The sequence below is a fragment of the Equus asinus genome, chromosome 20 (genome assembly GCF_041296235.1).
Source record: "Equus asinus isolate D_3611 breed Donkey chromosome 20, EquAss-T2T_v2, whole genome shotgun sequence".
Classification (NCBI taxonomy): Eukaryota; Metazoa; Chordata; class Mammalia; order Perissodactyla; family Equidae; genus Equus; species Equus asinus.
The window spans coordinates 95080914-95103056 of record NC_091809.1 but is presented as its reverse complement, the minus strand read 5'-3'; the positions used below and the strand labels follow the sequence as shown (position 1 = coordinate 95103056).

Sequence of the window (22143 nt, the reverse complement as noted above, 5' to 3'; positions counted from 1 at the left end):
TAAGTGTGTTGGACTGAAGAATGGACCTGTGGAAGGCATTTGTAAACCCCAGGATTTGAAAGCTTGTCTAGAGTGATCTTAAAGAGAGAGGAATGCACAAAACAAGGCTGCCCCAGGGCTCGGGGCTCAGGCTGATCTGCTCTGGGATTGCCACTGCCCAAGCCCTGCTCACCATCGTTCATTAGCAAGACCGTCTAGTCTAGAGCTCCTCTCCAGATTGTTCAGGGGGTGAGGGTCAGGTGGCATCTATATTTATTTATTTTTTAGCTCCTCAGGTGAGTGGGTGATCAGCTAGCTTTGACAACCATTGCATCCTGATGAATAATCTCTCTCTTAAAGTGTGTTGACATATCCTTTATGTTTCAACGACCCTAAATGGCTTTAGAGGAAAACCAGTTAATCTTCTGATCTGAGGAAGACCAGCCATGGTTCGCTCTTAGAGGAGTAAGCAGAAATGTACTGTGCTTTTAATCTTTAAATTAGCACCACCGGAGACTAGCAATTATTAGCACTTCTCAGCGGGGCCTTCACACTCCCCTCCCAGGCAACTGGAGAGTGCGTGGCCACTGTAATCCGGGGCTGGGTTTCTGGGGACAGCATTGAGCTAGAGAGGGGGGAGGGCTGGCTGGCCTGAAACTGTGGGGGTGGGCGGAGGGGACAAAGGTGGTACCATGTGCAGATGGCAGCTGGGGACAACAGGGGCCAGTGCACAGCATCAGAGCCAAAGAGGCCAGGCAGGGAAATGAAAACTGCAAAGTGAGGGGTCTGCGACTGAGGCCAGCAAGAGGAGCCCGTAGGGTGGGTCTGGGAGAATGAAGAAAAAGACTATCTGGGCATACAGTGGGGGAGCCTTCTGCGGACAGGGTCTGAGGCCTTCTGTTAAGGCTGGAGCCACATGCCATTGCAGAGGAGGCTCCTTCCCCGCCCTGTTACAAAGCCGATCTGTGTTTATGTCAGTTGTTACCAGGCTTGGCTGCCCGTCAGAATCGCACAGGGAGCGGGCGCGAAATTCAGTCTCTGGTCCCACCCCGGATCCACCGACCCAGGCTCTGCGTGGGGCCGTGCCCTGACCCTGTGTTTGTCACAAGCTGATCTTATGCAGGCCAGCTTCGAATAGGCTCCAGGTGAAGGGGAGGGACTCTGGGGACAGCCCGGTTGGATCTAAATCCTGACTCCACCACTTACTAACCGGGTGACATTGTGCCTTTCCTCATCTTCAAAATAGAGGGGTAACAATAGCAGCTACATTGTAGGGTTGTCAAAGGATTCGATGAGTAATATACGCAGAGTGCTTAGAACAATGGCTGGTATGTCATTTTTATTATTGATTCCTTTATTAACATTAGCCAGTTAATGCAGACATGAAGGGGTGGAGGGGCTTAAGTCACCATACACACGTATGTATTAGACACATCATACGCATGGGTCACGGGTTGAAAATCCACATGCTTTCGAGGACCAGGTGAGAGTGAAGTAACTGGTGGGGACGGTAGTGACTCAGAGAACACATGACTGTCCTAGTTTGGGTGCTCCCGGAAGCAGACCCCATGCATGAGTTGAGGCCAAGTCATTTGTCTGGTAGATGACCCCAGGAAACATGATGAGGGAGTGGGGTCATGAGACAGGGCAGACAGGAAAGTTAATGCCATGAGCATCACAAACAAGGTACCTCTGTGGGCTGCCAGGCCCAGTGCCCCTGGGAACCACCCAGAGACTGTGGACAGCCTGCCTCAGCTTTGTCCCACCTGAGGGGTGTGGAAACTAGGAGGGTTTTTTTTTTTTTTTTTTGGTGAGGAAGATTGACCGTGAGCTAACATCTGTGCCAATCTTCCTCTATTTTGTACATGGGACACTGCCTCCGCATGGCTTGATGAGCAATGTGTAGGTCCACGCCTGGGATCCGAACCTGCGAACCCCGGGCCGCTGAAGCAGAGTGTGCGAATCTAACCACTATACCACCGGGCCGGCCCCGTGGGACATATTCTTTTTTAAAGGCGGCTGTAACAAAGGACCACCAACTGCGTGGCTTCAACAGCAGAAACTGTCTCACCGTTCTGGAGGCCGGGAGTCCCAGATCGAGGTGCCAGCAGGGCTGTGATGGTGACGCTGCCCCAAGCTGCTCCCCCGCTTCTGGAGGTCTGCCAGCAACCTGTGGCGTTCCTCGGCCTGGAGATGCATCTGTCCGTTCTACGCCTTTGTGGTCGCGAGGCGTCCTCCCTGTGTGTCTCTGCCTTCGTATGGCTGCCTTCCTGGAAGGACACCACTCATGTTGGACCAGGGGCCGACTCTACTCCAGTAGAGCCTCATCTTAACTAATTACTTCTGCAGTGACCTTGTCTCCAGATAAGGCCACATTCTGAGGCACTGGGGGTTAGGATTTCAACATATGAATTTGGGGGGGACACAATTCAACCCATAGCATGAGGTATTTATTTCGCACCTCCTTCCCCTAATTGACTGGGGACTCCGTCTTTAGAGGGTAACTCCACAGCCCTGCCCACTTGCCCCCAGGGCAGGCTGAGCGCCCTGCTGTGGTCAGAGAAAGCCCTCAGGTGGAGAGAAGGAAGCTGGCAGTGTGAGTGGAAGGTGAGCGCCGAGGGCTGTGGGCAGGCACTCGTGGTCGGGAGCGCTAAACCGTGTGCAGCCCCTTCTGAGCGCAGGCCGGTGGGAACGCTCAGACGGCACGCCCACCAAGCTGGCCCGCCGGCAGCCCCTGTGGCAGAGCCCTTCGAAAGGGCAGCTCCCTCAGCTCCAGCCAGTTGTCATGGAGCGGCGTGCCTGGCAGGCCAAAGAATATGCTCCGAGCAGGTGCAGCTCCACTGCTGCCAGTTTGAAAACGCTGCAGAAGTGCATGCTCAGATTTCCAGATGGGGCCTCCATCCTGAGTTAAGGGCTACGCACAGTTTCTCAAACTCAGCACTTTGGATGTTTTGAACTAGAGGATTCTGTATTGTGAGGGCTGCCCTGTGCACTGTAGGATGTTTAGCAGCATCCACACCTAGGAGCTCCCTCCCAGCTGTGACAATCAGAGCTGTCTCCAGACGTTGCCAAACATCCCCTCAAGGCATGGAAGTGTGGCCAGATCACCCCCACTGGGAAAGTAACAGGGTGTACGTCTTCTAGCTTCTGACTTCAGCCCGTGGCCCTCTGTCTTCCCGCCAATTGGACCAGGCGCTGCTTCTCAGGCCCTGCTGGCCCAGTCATTTAAGAGGCCTCGGTGCCTAAGATGTCTCAGTGTCACAAGTTTCTGAGATTCTCTTTTAGAAATCTCTCCCCCTCCCACTCCCTCTCTCTCCCCACCCCTTCTTTCTCCTCCCTCCCTCTCTCCTTTCCCCCAACTCTCTTTCTCTCAGTGGGGTACAGCACATGCCTTTTAAACATCAGTAGGATGGCAGTTCCAGAAGGACTGTCTTGTTCACAGCTATTGCCACAGCAGCTGGATCAGTCCTGGGTACTTAATGACTGCTCAATATTTGTTGAATGAATGAATGGGTGGCCTCTCCCTTCACTCCCACTTCCCCCCAACCTGGAGCGAAAGTGGGAACTGAGCATCGAGGGAAGGGGGAGGACCTGGACCAGGTGCTCCACAGATGCCAGTGCAGCTGCCTTCTGAAGAGTGAAGTCCCACTGGGCATCACTTTCCTGATCCTTTATTTTTCCTTTATGCAAGAGAGAGAGAGTATCTCATTAGTTGTTTAAGTCAAATTAACAGCCATTGTACCAGACTTCTGCTCAGCCTGCGTTTTGTGTCTTTTGGGGTGATCCCTTGGCGCTAACTGCTTTTTATGGGATCAGTAAAGGTGCATAGATAGGGAGGGAAGAAAGGTTCTGTTTGACCAGGCTGGTGGATCTCGACTTTTTACTTGGCATCTAAGTCTGAAGGATGGAGCGCTGCCTGCACTTGGCGCTGAGCGGAGGCACCAACCGGGCCGATCGAGAGTGGCCTGGGATCTCCTGAGAGGCGGATGGCGTTTCATCAGCTCGGTTTCCAGGAGCGCTGATTTACAGAGGCCGTTCAGATGTCAGCAGAGCAGGGGTTTGCGGACAGCAGGAGAGGGCCGGGGGAGCAGCACACGCTGGATGACACCTGGCCCCATGCAGGGTGCAAATTGTATTTCTCTGTCGACGCCGGCTATCTACAGCTCCGCCATTGATTCTAAATCTGGCAAAGTCACAGAGAGCAGACTCCCTGCGTCTCCCTTCCCAACACATTACAACAAACATAAAAGACAGCATTCCCCTTTTTTCCACAATACTGTGCCTGTCCTGCTCTACCAAGACTCTTCATTAAAAGTTATTCATAGATATTTCAAAAAATAATTAAAGGTAGCTCACGTAGGAGAGAAAGGTAGAAGACAATGCAGCTTTTAGACTAGAATTTGAAAATCAAGCCTTTAGCAAAGGTAGAGAAGCAAAAATGCTGATAAAACCCTGTGGTTAGTCATTGTATTTGTCTCTGAGCTTCCTGGCAGCCTTGGCAAAAACGTAAATTTGATGGGTCATGTGTTTGTGTTTAAGTATAAATAAAACCATAAGTTCTTTATCTGTTTTTTGAGCTAAGTTCTGAGAGGTATTTATCATATGTATATTATAAATGATATATAATAGACAACATCTTGGACAACAGTTTTCTAGCGAATGCAGAAGTGCTTTTGAGACAGTTCTTTCTTGCTTTGGCTATTGACGTGGGTTGAAGGAAACATGAATGCCTAATTAGGTCAAGGTGCTTTGCAAAGACTGAGGCCATGTTATTCAGGGTATTTCAGGCCTTTTAAAATTTTTCGATAGCGGTTGTTTGGTTAGGGCTAAGGGAATTCTCTCTTCTAATCAGTAGCCAATGTTTGGGCTGCAACTGGCTGAGAACAGAATTTTTCTCTCGCTGGTCCCCAGAAAACTTTATTCTAGTTCCCTGTTAACAGATCTTCGAGGTGCAAAGGGGCAGGCAGCTCCTACAAGAAGCAAAGCTTTTTCGTCTCCCGCCACCACCATCTGAGCTGGCTTTTCTGTGTCTGATTTCATTTCCTGTGCATTGAGAGTTCACCATCTTATTTTAACCCCAGCACCACACCAGAACAGTAGATCTTGTTTTTTTAAACTTTGTGTATAACAAAGTACCCCAGAAGTTAGTGGCTTAAAATAGCAGCTATTCATTGGCTCCTGATTCTGTCGTAAGGGCTGGGGTCGCAATTCTGAGTAAGGGCGGCACGTCTCTGCTCTTCAAGGTGTTGGCTGGGCTCCCCCATGCCTTTGCAATCGGCTGGTGGCTGAAGGATCCAACATGGCCTCCATCACATGTCTGGGGCCTCAGTGGGTGGCCTGAGTGACTGGACACTCCCTGGGCCTCTCATCCTCAAGGAGGCTGGCTCGGGCTTCCTTACTTAGGGAGCAAGAGAATGAAAGCAGAAGCTGCCAGATCTCCTAAGGCCTAGGCCTGGAGCTTACATGGCACCCCTCCTGCTTGCTGTACCTGTTGTCACAAGGCCAGCCCAGGCTTAGTGTGCGAGTCAGCTGCACAAGGGTGTGAATTCAGAGAGGTGGCATTCACCGGGGATCATCGGTGGCAATCGTCCACGGCCCTCTCCATCAATACCTCAGTGACAGCGATCCCCGTAGGCAGCGAGTCTCACCTGAGGGGTAAGGGGGAGAAGGGGACAGGTAAGTTCTCGCTGGGGGCCGGGGAGGAGGGTCCTTTGGTTCTGACCCAGTTCTCACTGCAAGTTCTGTGCACTCGCCACTTAACTGCCAGCGTCAAAAGCCAAAGATCAGGCCTTACGAGCTCTATTTAAAATTTCTATTTAAAATGACTTTGAAGTGATGAAACAGGAAACGTTTAAAGAACCTCCTGACAACCGTCATGAAGGCCTTGTAAGCGTGGGGCACGTGGGGTTACGCCACTGCGTGGTTGACTTCCTGCCATTTGTGAGACAGTGGCCTCCCCAGGCCTCCCCGGGCAGTTGTGCAGCTGGGGATCACAGAGTCATCTTCCTTTTAGTTAAAGTGAGATACACAATGTGTTAGTGACAGCCCCAAAGTCAGCTGCATCTTCTCCAGGCTGGAATGAGCACGCCTGACAGCCCCCACTGTCCCGAGCTCCGGACAAGGGTTACACTGTTGAAAAGGATGAAAAGGATGACTTGAATGACAACAAAGGCCACATGCTCATTGCTTTTGCAGAAGCTGGAAAGCTGGAAGGGCTAGATAACCAAGACACTGGGTAACAGAAGCAGGGAGAAAGCGTTCTGACTTCGCAGAAACAGTGTAATCGTGAAAAAGATTGAGTTAGGGGCTGGCCCGGTGGCACAGCAGTTAAGTGTGCATGTTCCGCTTCTCGGCGGCCCGGGGTTTGCTGGTTCAGATCCCGGGTGTGGACATGGCACCGCTTGGCAAAAGCCATGCTGTGGTAGGCGTCCCACATATTAAGTAGAGGAAGATGGGCATGGATGTTAGCTCAGGGCCAGTTTTCCTTGGCAAAAAGAGGAGGATTGGCAGTAGTTAGCTCAGGGCTAATCTTCCTCAAAAAAAAAATCCATTGAATTAAAGAGGACTAAACATAAGATCCTATGTTTTGGCTCCGAGCATGCAGGTACACACACAAACACGCACGCGTGCATCCATGAAGAGATGGGAGGAAGGAGGCCTGACTTAGCAGCACTTTGTGCAAAGGACCTATAGGTATGTGTTTCCAGTAAGCTCAGTTTGAGTCAAAAGTGGGCAAAGTTAATGTGACCTTGAACTGTATGAATAGGAGCATAGATTCTAGAATAAGGGAGGTGATTAATTCCCTCTATTCTGTATAGCCCAATTTACTCCAGAAGTATTAGGCCAATTTCTAGGTGCATAATTTAAAAGTGTTAGTGAAAAACTAACATATTTAGAGGGAAGTTCAACAGAGTAAAAGAATTTGAACTCAAAAGATATGAGGAAATATAAGGAGGAACTGAAGACATTTGACCTAGAGAAATCCTCAGCAAGGACTTAAGGATGCTCTTCAACTCTAAATGGTTGTCATGTGGAAGAGGGACTTGATCTGCCCTCTTTGGCCCCAAAATAAGTCTTAGACCAATGGGTAGAAGGCTGAGGGACCTTGGCCTTTGGAGGGCAAAAAAAAAGGCCATCTAAAGTTGGCAAGGCCCAATAAGGAATGGACTGCGTAGATTCCCAGTCACTGCGGGGGCTGGGAACCACTCATCAGGATAGACAGGGGGATTCAAACCTTAGGTGGGTAATTGGTTCAAGACAAACTTTAAAATCCTGTCCATCTAACTAAGTCTGAGATCCTGGGAGTCACAGGGACTTGCTCAAGGTCACAGAGCAAGTGAGTGGCTGTCCAGGACCAGGCTCCAGCCTGCCTCTCAGCATTTTGGCCTCGGATGCCTAGCCTCTTCACTTCCTCCATAACTCGAGCTGGGATGCAAAGAGCAGCCTAGGGACCACATCCTCCCCATCCCTCCAGGCCTAACTGTTTAGCCAGCATCATGTGTAAAAAGATGTGAAATCAGTGTCCATAGGAGGGCACACCGACTCTGGCAGGACCACCGTGCCCCCCACCTCCTGTCTTCCCTGGCACGAGGCCCTTGCACATGTTTCCATCTCCTGCTTGGCCCCTGCCCTCACTGCTTGCAGACTTCTACCCTAGGGGCAGGGCCGGGCAGGGCAGGAAGACGTGGTCCTGGGCGGAGCGTGCGAAGAAGGCTCTGTCAGCCAGGGATGGATCCTCTGACTCCTAGGGACTTCAGCTTCCACGCCCAGCCCCTCGCAACTGCCACTGTGAGGGAAACTGTGAGGGAGGGGGGAGGGAAGGAGAGAAAGGAGGCTTTCTTTTTTTGAGCATCTGCTGCATGTTATGCACTTTTGACACGGGTTAATCCCATTGCTTCCTCATAACAGTCATATTCGTTTCCTAGGACTACCCTAACAAAGTACCACAAACGGCGTGGCTTAGAACAATAGAGATTGGCTCTGGAGTCCAGAAGCAAGGGGTCTGTAAGGCCGTGCTCCCTCTGCAGTGGCACGGAAGCCTCCATCCCGGGCCCCCCTCCTAGCTTCCAGTGCCCTCAGATGCTCCCTGGCTTATAGATGACCCTCTTCTGTTTATGTCTCCTCACTTGTCTTCCTTCCGGGCGTCTGTCTCTGTGTCCGTATTTCCCCCATTTGTAAGAATACCAGTCATATTGATTAGGGCCTAGGGACCTTATGTTAACCTTATGTAACCTTATGTTAACTTGGTAAATCTGCAAAGACCCTATTTCCAAATCAGGTCATATTCGGAGGTACTAGAGGTTAGACTTCAGCGTACCTTTTTGGAGAGATACAATTCCACCCAGAACAGCCCACCCTCTGGTTCCCCAAATTCTTGTCCCTCCTACATGTAAAAATACATTCACCCGTCCGAACATCCTCACGGACAGCAGACGCTGGTTTAGTAACAGGCCCAGGACCACAATGCTAACACGGGAAGCGGACTTAAAATGCGGCGTTGCTGACTCTGGACACGGCCCTCTTTCTCCTACACTGCACTGCTGCGTGGGCCACGCCTACCGTGTGCCAGGCACTGTTCCAGAGCCTCGTGCCCTTTCCTCACACTTAGTGGACCGCTTGTCTGGTGGGGCCCAGAGTGGGCACCAAGGGACACGGAGCTCCTACGGTCCTCTGCTAAGGACGGGGCCCAGCCCAGGTGGGTCTGGCCCAGGGCCTGGGTGTGGGCAGACCAAGAAGATGGGAGGAGGGCAACTGAGGGGCAGGTGCGGGGAAACCCAGGCGAAGAGTGGGAATGGAGTCCTGGGGAGGTGCTGTGCGTGCAGGTGGGAGAGTGTGGCCCACTTAGGTGGTCCTTTTGGGGGAGCCGGCCGTCACAGGCTGTTACCTGAGCTTCTGTGGAAAACGCAGTGAGCGTGGCTGCTGTGCTGTCACTACTGAGGGATGAGGGGCTGCAGCTGGGGCCGGTCCTCTTGCTGCGGGCCCCGTCTGCAGTGGTGGAGAAGCAGGGGAATCGCATTGTGAGCCAGGCCCCACAACAGCAGGCAACAGACTAACGCCAAACGCTCACACGGCGCAGCTCCTGGTCGTCCGCTTCCCGGAAACATGGAGGTCCAGGCAGGAGGGGGTCCCGGGCGGTAATCTTCGCAGATGGAGCTTTCTCTGGGGATCAGGGGAGGAGCAGTGGAGAGTGCTGAGGTAGAAGGAGCCCGCTGAGCTGATGAGAAGAATGTGGCTTTTGAAGTCATTAGGCCCGACTTGAAACCACACTCTGTCACCCACAGGCTGCATGACATCAGACAGATTGATAAACCCTTCTGAGCACCACTTTCCCACAGGCTTGTTCTGAAGGTTAAATAGACAATGTGTGTGAGGAGTGTGACCCTGTGCAAGTTGCTGGGCTCAGTAAATACTCTTTCCATCTCTGTTTTTCCCCCCAAAGCTGAACTGCACTGGCCATCCTGGGGAATAGCAAGGAAGACCCCGGGAGAAGGGGAACAGACCCCGTGCCTCTCTCTGGGGGTCAGTTCACCCTAAGATGGGGAATGTCTTGATTGCTCCTGCCCCATCATGCTAAGGATGGCTTTTTCCCCTCACAGAGGAGCTGAAGGAGAAGCTGACGGAGTATGTGGACAAGGTGAACGGCCAGAAGCCCGGCTTCATCAAAGTCGTGCGCCACAGCAAGCAGGAAGGTCTCATCCGCTCCAGGGTCAGCGGCTGGAGGGCGGCCACCGCGCCCGTCGTGGCGCTCTTTGATGCCCATGTGGAGTTCAATGTGGGCTGGTAAGTGCCCGTCAAGAGAGAAGGATGAGTCCCAGTGCGGTCCAGACGCTTTGGCGCATATGGGTGCAAAGCATGCTGGGATCTCAGTCTTAGTGGGGAAAGATATGATGAGTCATCTGGGAACAGATGAGATCTGGGCGTGTGAGTGACCTAGGCAACAGGGCTGGCCCTTCCGGTGGGGGAGGGTCAGGGGTCAACAGGTCAATACACGGTGTCTAAAGGGTATGGTGACATGAGGTGTGACTCCGGCTGGTGTGGTCCTCTAGGAGACATGATCTGAGAGAGGGAGAAATGCTGAGAGCCAAGCAGAGAGTGCCAGCCTGGCTGAGGCCAGGGCTCAACCCCCAGGAAAGGCAGACTGGACCAGACATGAGACAGAAGCCCAGCCCCACAGCCGGGGCCAAGACCAAGTGAGCAGAGGGGCCAAGGTGGCTTGATGTTGTCACAGGTGCCCTGGGCTCCCCTAAATGCCAGGCCGATAGCACAGAATCTGAGATTCTCCCTACTGGTGAAACTAGCTCTTAGAAAACCTTTCTTTCTCTGTCAGGGCTGCTCAGGTGCTGCGTGGGGCAAGAGAGCAGATGCAAGGCCTCAGTGGCTGCAGCCGGGCTGGGATAGGGCACCTGATGCTGACTTCCCTGCGGGCTGGAGGGCACACTACGGCCCACTGTGTGTGGCATCGAAGGCCAGGCTCTGGGGATGACTGAGTGTACACCCTCCTAAGCCGTTGCCTGACGACACTGCGGTCTGCATCCTCCCAGACTCCAGGGCCATCCTGTGCCTCCCCAGAGTGGGCTGTGGAGGGCCCTTTAGCAAGAGGGAGCAGCCGGGTGCGCACACAGCATGACAGGATTGGGGCCTCCTTTTACATTACAGGCTTGAATTCAGGCTGCAGTGCAGCCATTTGTCATAGTTGAAGTCCCTGCTTGCCATTTGTGACTGTTTAAAAAGCATTTTCATTGGATTTATGGCCAGAAGAGAGGGACACTTACTATTTCAAGCTGATTTGAATAAACAATTATACAACGAATGCATTATTAATGAGAAGCTTATCATTCCTGTCTGCAAACACTTCACTCGCCTGGTGCCCAGAGGGGCCTCCTGGCTCCCTGGGGGCCCCGAGCCGCCCTGCTCGTGGGGCAGTAGAGAATGCGTGGGGTGGGGGTGCCCATGGGGAAGGACCAAAGCATCACGGCATGCCTGGTGGAAGTGAGTTTGCTCCCACCTCCCTGTCTCCACCACCCTCATCTGCCTTTTCCTCCTGGTGGATACACGGAATTTTGCAAAATCAAAGCCCAAGTTGAAAGCTTCCCGTGGAACCTCAGATCTGTTCCTTTCTTCTTTCTTGAGGCTTGAATTTTTTTCTAGTGGAAAAGGGAGAGCGAGCAGACACAAGGATCTGAGGCCCTAAGACGCTCTCAGCTCAGCCCGGACGAGCTGAAGGAGTGAGCAGGCCTCTGGCCAACCCAGAAGTAGGGCGGATGGGAGTGACCAGGAAGCCCTTCCCAGGGGCCCTAGCAGCTCTCCCCTGGAGGGGTGGCCGGGTGGTTTTCCTCTTTCTGCGGGGCAGACACATCAGGAGTTGCCAACCTGGTGTTCGTCCAGCTTGGAAGCACTTGCCGTCTCTCCTTCCCTCCTGCTCAGGGCGGAACCCGTGCTCACCCGCATAAAGGAGAACCGGAAGCGCATCATCTCGCCATCCTTCGACAACATCAAGTATGACAACTTTGAGATAGAAGAGTACCCGCTGGCCGCCCAGGGCTTTGACTGGGAGCTGTGGTGCCGCTACCTAAACCCACCGAAGGCCTGGTGGAAGCTGGAAAACTCCACGGCCCCCATCAGGTAAAGCCTCCTTACCTGTGGGTCTCTCCGCCTTGTCTCCCAGGCAGGGGCTCCCCTCCCAGCCCAACCTTATTCCCTGAACTCCAGCCCCATGGTGGGGGTGGGGGTGGAGAGCAATGACAAATGACCTCTGGTCACTGCTCACAGGCTCAGATGATGCCTTTTAAAAGAACCATGGTGCCCAGAATCCATTCAGAGGCTCAAAGTTCCTCATTTCAACCCATCACTGTGGGACACCTGCTGGGTGCCACCTGCTGTGTGGGTGCTGGGGCTCTGGAGTGATTAAGACTCGATTCCTGCCCCCAAAGCCTGGAGTCCAGTGAAGACAGACAAAATCATTAGAATAACGGATGACTCCGCCACACCGTGGAGACTGCATGAACAGCGAGGAGAGTCCTTTTCAGAGAGTGTAGCATTTGCACTTGCTCATAGGGGCAAGTAGGAGATGGCAGATGAGTTCATGGACACGGAGGGGGTTCAAAGGGCCTGGGAGGAGGGCCGTGAGGGGGCAGCCCCGGCAGTGAGGCTGGAGGGGCAGAGGCAAGAGCAGACGCAGGCACCTCATGTGCCTCACTGATGTTCGAGCTTATCCTGCAGGACTCAGACAAAAGTGGCTTCAAACTGCATTTCGAAGATCCCAAACTCACTCTGCTTTTGCTGTGCCTTCATAGGCCCCAGAAGGACTCCGCGCAGCCTGTGTTTTATGGGTTAGGATTCCCGAATCAGCAGCCCCCACCAGCCCATGTTTCTGTCTGGTTAATCACAGATCAGGTGCCTTTACACTTTCTGCAGAGTCCTGCCCGTTAAACACACAGACGGCTCCAGAAGGTGGCCTAGGGGACGGTCCCTGGAATGAAAGAGGAGATTAGAAACTGATGTTGCTTTGTATTACATGAGGGAGAAAGATTATGAAAAATTTAATTGAAAATGGGCGATTATTATCTAAGATCGCATTTTTCCTTGCCAGAAGAAAAAACTATATTCCTATTTCAAACAGGATGGAGGCGAACTCCACAGAGCTTTACCGCAGTTCTCTCTGTTACCTATTTGTTAGCCTTCTGCCACAATTTTGTGGGGTTAAATACTTGTTTGGAGGTTACTATGTGCAGGGGCCTTTTACACACATAGTCTCATTGGCTCCTCTTCGTAACCTGGCGACAGCTGTTTGTGTCAGCCCTGTTTTGTAAGACGAGGAAAGCAAGACTGACAAAGGAGAATGGGCCGGCCGAGGGCTCTGGGCGGTGGAGCCAGCATCTGAACCCAGATCAGCTGGATTCCTTGCCCCCGTTGCCATCTGCCTAGTCACCCGCTGCTGAGCTCAGAACTGGTGTGGCCGAATTCTGCCCTCAGGCCTGTTGAAGGCTGCTTGGGGGAAATATGCCATCACCCAGTGAGCGTTCTTGCAGAAGGCTGCCCTGACAGTAGCTGCCTCTGCTCTGCTCGTCTCTGAGTGTAGTAGCCTGGTCGTAGGAAACCTGCAGTCTGGGTCCTTGACAGAGAATATCCTCTCAGCTTCAAATTTTCCATCCCCAAGTTTTTATCAAAAACTTGGCTGGGGGCCGGCCCCGTGGCCGAGTGGTTAAGTTTGTGCGCTCTGCTTCAGCAGCCCAGGGTTTTGCTGGTTCGGATCCTGTGCGCGGACATGGCACCGCTCACCAGGCCATGCTGAGGTGGCGTCCCACATTCCACAACTAGAAGGACTTACAGTTAGAATATACAGCTATGTACTGGGGGCCTTTGGGGAGAAGGAGAAAAAAAAAGAAGATTGGCAACAGATGTTAGCTCAGGTGATAATCTTTAAAAAAAAAAAAAAGAAAGAAAACTTGGTCGAGAGAAATGGTATTAATGGAAGGTTTTTAGAAGAACATTCCTGGTTTTATCCCTACATGAAGACAGCCCCATCGAAAACTGTGGGTTATACAAATTTATCTTTCCCACCTCGGCTCCTATTTCCTTGGAGCTTCACTTTAGTGCTTTGTCCACACATGATGTAAGTTATAAAAAGAGCCCAGAGATATCTTCTATTACGTCCTAAAGGGATGTCTTTGAGATGGTTGTTCACTACATCCCGAAGTAACTTCTTTAAGACTGACATGAGAAATTCCTTTCAAACTGACTATAGTCAAAGAAAGCCTTGCCATCCCTGAGGAATTAGTATGAGATTTTCACATGGAAACTGTAAACCTTATTTCTAAGACCATGGATGTTCATTTTTACCTTGGCCACTGGGAAACTCAGAATCAACTTTGTGCTTTCACTTTAAGAACTATGAAGGACCTAAGGCTGCACATGCTTTCTAAATGGCCCCCAGTTTGTAATGAACTTTTGGTCTTTTCAGACATTTATCTGTTTTGCTTTTCAATGTATTTTACATTTTCTTGTAAGCTATTTCTAATCTTTTTGGGAATGAGGCAAGGTATAAATCAATAACACTTTCAGGGTGATTGGGTCCACTTAATGCCCTGGCTGGTTAATAAATAATAGACTACCTGGGGCGGCCTGTGCTCATCCCAGAGTAACTGTTCAAGATTCTGTTCTTTCCCTGACTGGGCCTGGCTGTATTGGGAAGGCCTTAAATGATCTTTCGAGTACCAATTACATCCCAGAGATTTCGAATGCTTTCCATGATTTAATTTAATCCTCTTAAGGTTATGGTTGATTCCATTTCATAGATATGGAATCAGAGGTTCAGAGAGGTTAGGGGGTTTCTCTCAGAGACACACAGCCAGAAAGGGGATTTTTTCCATAGCGCTCACATCCAAGGCCAAGGTCAGGCATCCCCTACCGGAGCAGGGTAACTCGACCTGCTTTAGGAGCAGTGGACTGAGGTAGATTGACCTCCCAGATGCCCGTGGTCTACGGATGGCGAGGCCATTCAGAGTAAAATGCTGTGATATGAAAGGAGGAGAGGCAGGGACCCCCAAGCTCCAGTCTCTGCCTGAGCAGCTTCCTGCGTCAGCATTCCCCGAAGAAATAGGCACAAAATACTGTAGCTGTTTCTCCACCTTGATGAGTTTCCAGTTTCAAAAATGGGTCTATTTGCATGTTTTCTCATTGCTAAGAATTCTTTATTTCTCCTTTTCTTTCTCTTTCCCTCCAAATCCTTCAGCCACCAGCTGTAAGATGCTACGCAAGGGCTAGAAACGGTAGCCGTGTGCAGTGGGACAATTCAAAGTCAGTTGTGTGAGTTAATGCTCTTGGCAGAGAGGCAGTCCACGTGCGCTCCTGCTGCTTCATCTGACGTGGCTCGCTCCTTGTGAAGTCCTGGGCTGGGTGTCTGCGTGTAGCCGGCAAGCCCCATGCTCACACTCTCAATAAGGAAAGGACCTACTGGGTGTTAATGTCTTGCTCCAGCCTAAGCCCCCTGCTGAGTCCCAGACCCAAGCCGGCTCTCTGCGCCCTGCCTGTTGGATCTCCCCCTAGGGTCCCCCAGGCATTTAGATCAGCTTTCCCAGGACAGAATGCTTCTTCCTTCTGAAACCACCTTCTTCTGTATACCCCGGATTGATGAGTGGCCCTCACCCCACCGCCACCCAAGAGAGAAAGCCGGCTGGCCTCCAGGTTCCTCCCTCACTCTCGTAGGTCATCTGTTTTGAAGTTCTGTTTATTTTACATCAAAATACGTCTTTTGACAATCCCTATCTCCATTCCAGATTCTCTGGTCCAGGTCCTCATCATTTGTCACCTAGATATAGCAACAAGCTTCCCAAGTGGATTCCTCAGTTTCCACCCAGTCTCCTCCAGTCAGTCACCCCACAGCTGCCTGAGTATTCTTTTTAAAAACATGGATCTGCTCATACTGCTGTCTGCTTAAAATTCCTTGTTGGTACTCCTTTCCCTCCAGATAAAAATCCAAATTATTTACCAGGCTGTCCAAAGCCCCAGCGAATCTTTCTAAATGGAGCCAGGTTGGCATGCAGAACCCTAGTTGGGGAATGATGGGGAAGTTGGCGTGGGTGCCCAGGTAGAAACAGAGGCTGGCTATGCAGCTCAGAGTTCAGGGTCAGGGCAGCTGGAGAGACAGACATTCAATCCCCACTAGCAGACTGCGCACTCCTTCTCTGCTAACACACACGCAGGCACCACTGGGAATGATGGCTGGTCCCAGGACAAGAGCTATCTACCACTGCCCAATGAAACAGCCTCCCTGGGGCAGCTGGTGAGGGTAGACCCAGGAGGGTCCCTGAGAGAACGTGGCTTCAAGGAAGGGAGAGGACCAGATCCTCCTGGTAGGAAGGTACCACTGTTTTCACTCCTCTGGCGACCGCCATGACACAGCCCCTCCGCTAACTGCTGGCCCGTCTCCCCACACCCCTGCAGGAGCCCTGCCCTCATTGGCTGCTTCATTGTGGACCGGCAGTACTTCCAGGAGATCGGCTTACTGGACGAGGGCATGGAGGTCTACGGAGGCGAGAACGTCGAGCTCGGGATCAGGGTGAGCAGGGGTTCTCACCCCCAGAGCTTGGCTCAGCTCCCCAGAGGGCGAATGAGCCTGGGGGGTGGAGAAATGGGGATCAAGGTTGAGGGCCATTGACTGATTCTGAATATCCAGTCCCTAATCTTGGCCCATGTGTGTGTGATTAGGGCCGATGAGGACAGGATGGAGACACAGGATGGGACTCATAGAATTTTCAGGAAGAAAAAGACTTCAGAAACCGCTTTGGCTGGAGGTGGGAAGGGACATGGGAGAGTTGAGCTCCCAACTCAAGGGAACAACCTCTTTGTTGTTCCCAAGGCCAAACACAGGCTCCTTGGGGGGAGTGAAGGTGAGCTCCAGGAGAAGACTGCAGGCACCGAGGTGGGCTGGACAAGAGGGACCCTCAGAGTCACTTCCCCCCAGAGCCACCTCCTCTTGGGATTTCTCACTCTGGTATTCTCTGTGTCCTCCACAGTGACCCACACAACTTTCCTAAAGACACTGTCAAGAGAGGGCTACAGGGAAATAAGCTCATGCTACATAAACAGCAAAACACAGCCGGGCTCACACTATGCTGGTTTCCGACGCCACCACATGCTGGTCCAACCCTCAGGCCCGTTCATGCCTCACACCATTCTCCGGAGGTAGCCACCATCCTGCCCCAGGGTACAGGGCCCTTTGTGACTATCCAGCACATGGTGTGAATCCACAACGGGCACCATTTAATTTCTCATCCTACTGAAACATTTCCTAGGCTCTGGCCCCTTTCCCTGGGCCTATGAAAAGATAACTCCAAAATGAACCCATCCCCCATGCTGAGGGACACGTTGGGTCCCCTGATAGTTTGTATGAATATGATGATGGATACAATGAAGTGCCTCATCCTAGAGGAAAGCCTACCCCTCTGTTCAGGTTGTGCTTCTATCCTCATGAAAAACCCAACGTTCGAGCTGTGGCTTGTCCCCATGATGGTCCCCACTGTCCTCTCCATGGGGATCTTTAAGCGGCCTGACACACCCACGCACTACAGGCTTTCAGCCCTTGGAGGGGACCTGGTACCTGCTGGTGATCATGGCAGTCATCCAAGACGTTCCTACTCACTGCCAGCCCTCCGTGCAGACCACCCCAGCATCTGGCTGGCTCCTAGTAGGGACCCCACTCTTGCCCCTTTAGCCTTAGCCTCTGCATCTGGCATCTCTAGTTCCTGATGCTCACTTCCCACTCAAGGACTCCAGCTTGGATACCCCCTCCTCTCAACTCCAACCTCCCTGGCCCTCCCACCTGCTGGACAGCCCTCACCCTGCCCTGAGGGGAGACTGGGCACCTGCAGTGAGCATCTCCCTCCTGCAGCAGCCTGCAGGCACCGTGTGGGCCTGACTTGTCGCCCAGACTTAACACTCTGGCTTTGAGGACTGGCAGTGGGAGCAGTTTGTCTGAAGGCGAGCTTAGAAAACACCTCCAGACACCCGTATTCACTGAAACCCAGAGAAATTGCTTTGGAGGAAGTCAAAATGCATGGGCTTATTGGGGAGCTAATCTATTCATGGAGGACAGCGCCTGCATAATCACCTCATTTCTCCAGCTGGCCCTGCATGGGGCATCCATTCACCATTTGCATCCTCACCGTCTCCTTTCAGCGGCGCTCCTAGATAAATTCTCTCCCCCAAACATAACATTTTTCACTAGGAGCTGCCGCCGGGAATTGGCTGAGCAGACAGGACCGCCTCTTGTCACTTATGCTCCCTGGGTGAAGGTGTCTGGGATCGGAGAGAGGAATTAGATTTGTGAACTCTGCTTCCAACACGTATGAGAGTCCGTCATACGGTGATGGGAGCAGTCTGCGTTTTCCTCCCTAGGTTGTAAAGCTGGTCTGGAGTGTGGGCCTGGGGGAGGCTTTCAAATGCTTGTTGAAAATCTTTGGGTGGTTTTGTGTTCGGGGTATAAAATGCAGTATGAAGTGTTGTCTGGCTTTTTTTTTTTTTCCCCCTCCATCGCTTCCCTCCCGCTTGATGGAGGTGAAGTGCTGTAGGAGTTGAAGGAAAGGTGGCTTTTAAAGCAGGGGCCCAACAACCTGTTGGCTGGCCGAGCTGAGAACAGAAGGAGGGGCTAGTTAATTCGAATTCAGTCCCCCTTTAAGGGATACAGAGCGCCGAGCATCTCCAAAATAGATTTCCACATTTTGCGTGGTTAGCCACATTTTCTTTCATGTTCTGTGAGTTAACATCTCAGTGCCTCACTCTCCTGGTCTAGGATCTCCCCTCAATTACCCCGCAGGATTGTGCGTAAAAATGAGAGACAGTGCTTTTCTCACCTCAATATTCAGAGGCAGCTTATTCAAAGTCCTTGCCCATTTGGAACACACAAACAGAATTGTTTGCACAATTATTCAGTACCTGCTTTGGCACTTTGCATCCATCTACAAAACACCCTAAAAAGTAGCTGTTACTATAATATCCCTTTTTTCAGATGAGGAAATTGTGAAATTAAGAGTTTACATATGTTCTCAAGGTCATCCAACTTATAAAAGGTAGAGAAAAGATTCAACCCCAGATCTTTATGATTCTAAAGCCTAGACAGATATGCCACAGTGATCTAGGATAAAGGTCCTTTAAGCATCCACAAAAAAGTATTAAAATGTCCATGCAGTAATTTCCTTCTACTTTATTCACAATCATGTCTACTGAGACCCTATTTAAAGCCTTATTCTTATTTTGCACTCAATTCTAATTGGCCTTTTTTCCTCCTGATTTCTAAGTCCACAACTCAGGTGGGGAGAGGAAGGGAACTGCTATGGGCAAGGAGAATGAAAAGAATGAGAAATAAGAGTGAACACCGAATGGGAGACAGAAAGACTGCATAGATGGTGGCTGTGAAAATGCTAGAATATACAAGGAAGTATTCAAGAGCTGGCAAGGAATTAAGAAATTGTTAGAGGCTTTTATGGGTTGAATTGAGTCCCCTCAAAATATATTGAAGTTCTAACCCCCTGTATCTGTGAATATGATCTTATTTGAAAATAGGGTCTTTGCAGATGTAATCAGGTTAAGATGAGGTCACACTGGGTTAGGGTGGGCCCTAATCCAATGTGACTGGTGTTCTTATAAAAGAAGGAAGATTTGGATACAGACAGACACAGAGGGAAGATGACCATGTGAAGATGGAGGCAGAGACTGAAGTAACGATGCCACGAGCCAAGGAATGTCTGGAGCTACCAGAAGCTGAAAGAGGCAAGGAAGGATCCTCCGCGAGAGGCTTTGGAGAGAGCATGGCCCTGCCAGCCTCTGATTTCAGCCTGCTAACCTCTAGAACTGTGAGAGAATGAATCTCTGTTGTTCTAGGTGATGTGGTTTGTGGTGCCCCATTATAACAACTCAAGGAAGTTTAATACAGAGACGGAAACCTAAGTGAAAGAGGGAACCTAGCAAAGGCCAGGTCTGTTGTATTTGGAGAACCTGGTAACGTTAAGGTTATAATTTCTCAATTTCGTAAAGTGTGGAGGACAAGATATAAAGCCTAAGACTTGCCCAAGATGAAAAGTCTACTAAAATAACTCCACTTCCCCCCCATAAAGCTGGGGCTCCAAAGGCCAAGTATTTTACTATAAAGATGAGCTAGAGTTGCTCCCACCCGCACCCCCCGTGTTATAGTGAAGATGGCCTCTCAATCTTGTGCTGGGAGGAGAAGAAAAATTCCCCTCTGTGAATCCCTCCCTTGGATTTATAACTTAAAATCAAAAGACTGCATGGTCCAGAAAATCTCAGGAGTGGAATTTAACATAAAGTTTTTGCAAATTCTTAGGCATCTGCAAAAATGTATGCAAATCCTCTCCAGAAAAAGACTCCTTTAACTCAGGGCACAAAATGTCCCACACCTAGAGGTCCAAGGAATGTGAATTCACTTTTTTAAAAAATCACAAAACAGACAAGGGAAAAAGAAAGTGCCAAGAGCAAACACCTGCAAAATCATCAGACAGTCAAATTTGATCTACAGAGTCCTCAAGTCTTGAATCTGTCACATGCAGGATATAAAAGAAGTTGTATAAATGGAATACTACTCAGCCATAAAAAAGGACAAAGTCGTCCCATTCACAACAACATGGATAGACCTTGAGGGTATTATGTTGAGTGAAATAAGCCAGACAGAGAAAGATGAACTCTGTATGACTCCACTCATAGGTGGTAGTTAACATATGGACAAAGAGAACTGATCGGTGGTTGCCAGGGGAAAGGGGGGTGGGGGGAGGGCACTAGGGGTGAAGTGGTGTACCTACAACATGACTAATAATGATGTACAACTGTAATTTCACAAGGATGTTAACTTTCATAACCTTAATAAAATAAATAAATAAATAAATAAAAAAGTTGTATACTATTTAAATAAGTAAAAGAAGAGATTTAAAATATGAATAAGAAGCAAGAGGCTATAAAAAAAGACCAGTCATCATATTGGGATAAAAATAGAATTTCAAACATAGCGGCCGGCTCCGTGGCCGAGTGGTTAAGTTCACGTGCTCCGCTGCAGTGGCCCAGGGTTCAGATCCTGGGCGCGGACGTGGCACCGCTCGTCAGGCCACGTTGAGGTGGTGTCCCACATCCCACAACTAGAAGGACCTGCAACTAAGATATACAACTATGTATGGGGGTTGGGGGGGGGGGCGTTGGGAGGGTGGGGTTGGGAAATAAAGCTGAAAAAAAAAAAAAAGATTGGCAACAGTTGTTAGCCCAGGTGCCAATCCTTAAAAAAAAAAAAAGGAAGATTGGCAACAGATGTTAGCCTAGGTGCCAATCTTTAACAAAAAAAAAAAAAAAATTTCAAACATGAGAAATATAAAAATTAAAATTAAAAGCTTAATAAATGGATTAAACCATTAGATGGATATTGTTAAAGGAAAAAAATTAGTAAACTGGAAAATAGATCTGGAGAAACTATTCAAAATCAGCCCAGGAAGACAAAGGCAAAAAATATGAGCCATGTAGAATTGAGGGAGAGGGTTTAATATCTTAGAATTTGAAAGGAAATGATAAAAAAAGAGGATTAGGCAAAAGCAATGTTTGAATAGATAATAACTGAAAATGTTCCCAAATTGGTGAAAGACACCAACCCTCAGATTCAAGAAGTCAACCTGTCCAAAGCAGGATAAATACCAAAATATTCACACTTAGACATATCATAATGGAATTGCGGAGAGCCAAAGACAAAGAGAAGATCTTACAGCAGTCAGAGAGAAAAGATAGACTACCTAAAATTGAATGATAATTAGAATAACAGTTGACTTTTCAGTGGCAAGAATGGAATCCAGAAGACCATGAAATAATATCTTAAATATGTAGAGAGAAAATAATTATCAACTTATATATGTATACTCAATAAAAATATCGTTCAAAAACTAGGGTAGAAGAAAGTCATTTTCCAATACACAAAAACTGAAAGAGTTTGCCACTAACAGATCCTCACTAAAATAAATTATAAAGGATATACTTCAGGTATAAGGAAAATGAACCTGGAAGGAAAGCTGAGATAAAAGATTAGCTCAAAAAGTAGTAAATACATGAGTAAATCTAAAGAGATATTGATGGTAAATGACGTTATAGTAATTCCTTGTGGGGTTATAAAAACAAATTAAAATGACAATGCATGATGACAATCGCAAATAAGTTGGGAGAGGTGATCGTAATTTAAGTGTTCTAAAATGCCTGTATTATTAATGAGGATGGAAAGGATACTGGTTGGCTTTAAATTTTGATAAAATAAGCGATTAAGGGGCCAGCTCCATGGCCGAGTGGTTGAGTTTGCACACTCTGCTGTGGTGGTCCAGTGTTTCATCGGTTCGAATCCTGGGTGCGGACATGGCACCGCTCATCGGGCTGTGCTGAGGCGGCGTCCCACATGCCATAACTAGAAGGACCCACAACTAAGAATATGCAACTATGTACCAGGGGGCTTTGGGGAGAAAAAGGGAAAAAACAAAATCTTTAAAAAAAATAAGCGATTAAAATTTCTAGGAAAACCATGAAAATTGTAGATATGGAAAGCATAACTTCCAAAGTAATGAAATAATAAAATGGTAAGAAAGAGATAAATAGAAAAAGAACAGGTGGTACAAAGAGAAAACGTATAAGATGGTA

General features: G+C 49.7%; 1 protein-coding gene across 3 annotated transcripts in view; it reads left to right on the top strand.

Annotated features, from left to right (window-relative positions):
• GALNT18 (polypeptide N-acetylgalactosaminyltransferase 18) overlaps positions 1 to 22143 on the top strand; it is a 340368-nt gene that overhangs the window by 230300 nt on the left and 87925 nt on the right. For all 3 annotated transcript variants that reach the window (XM_044752049.2, XM_014844172.3, XM_014844174.3), the window contains exons 4-6: positions 9576 to 9759; positions 11404 to 11601; positions 15922 to 16036. In XM_044752049.2, coding sequence (XP_044607984.1) covers positions 9576 to 9759; positions 11404 to 11601; positions 15922 to 16036 — 497 coding nt within the window. The remainder of the gene's footprint in view (positions 1 to 9575; positions 9760 to 11403; positions 11602 to 15921; positions 16037 to 22143) is intronic.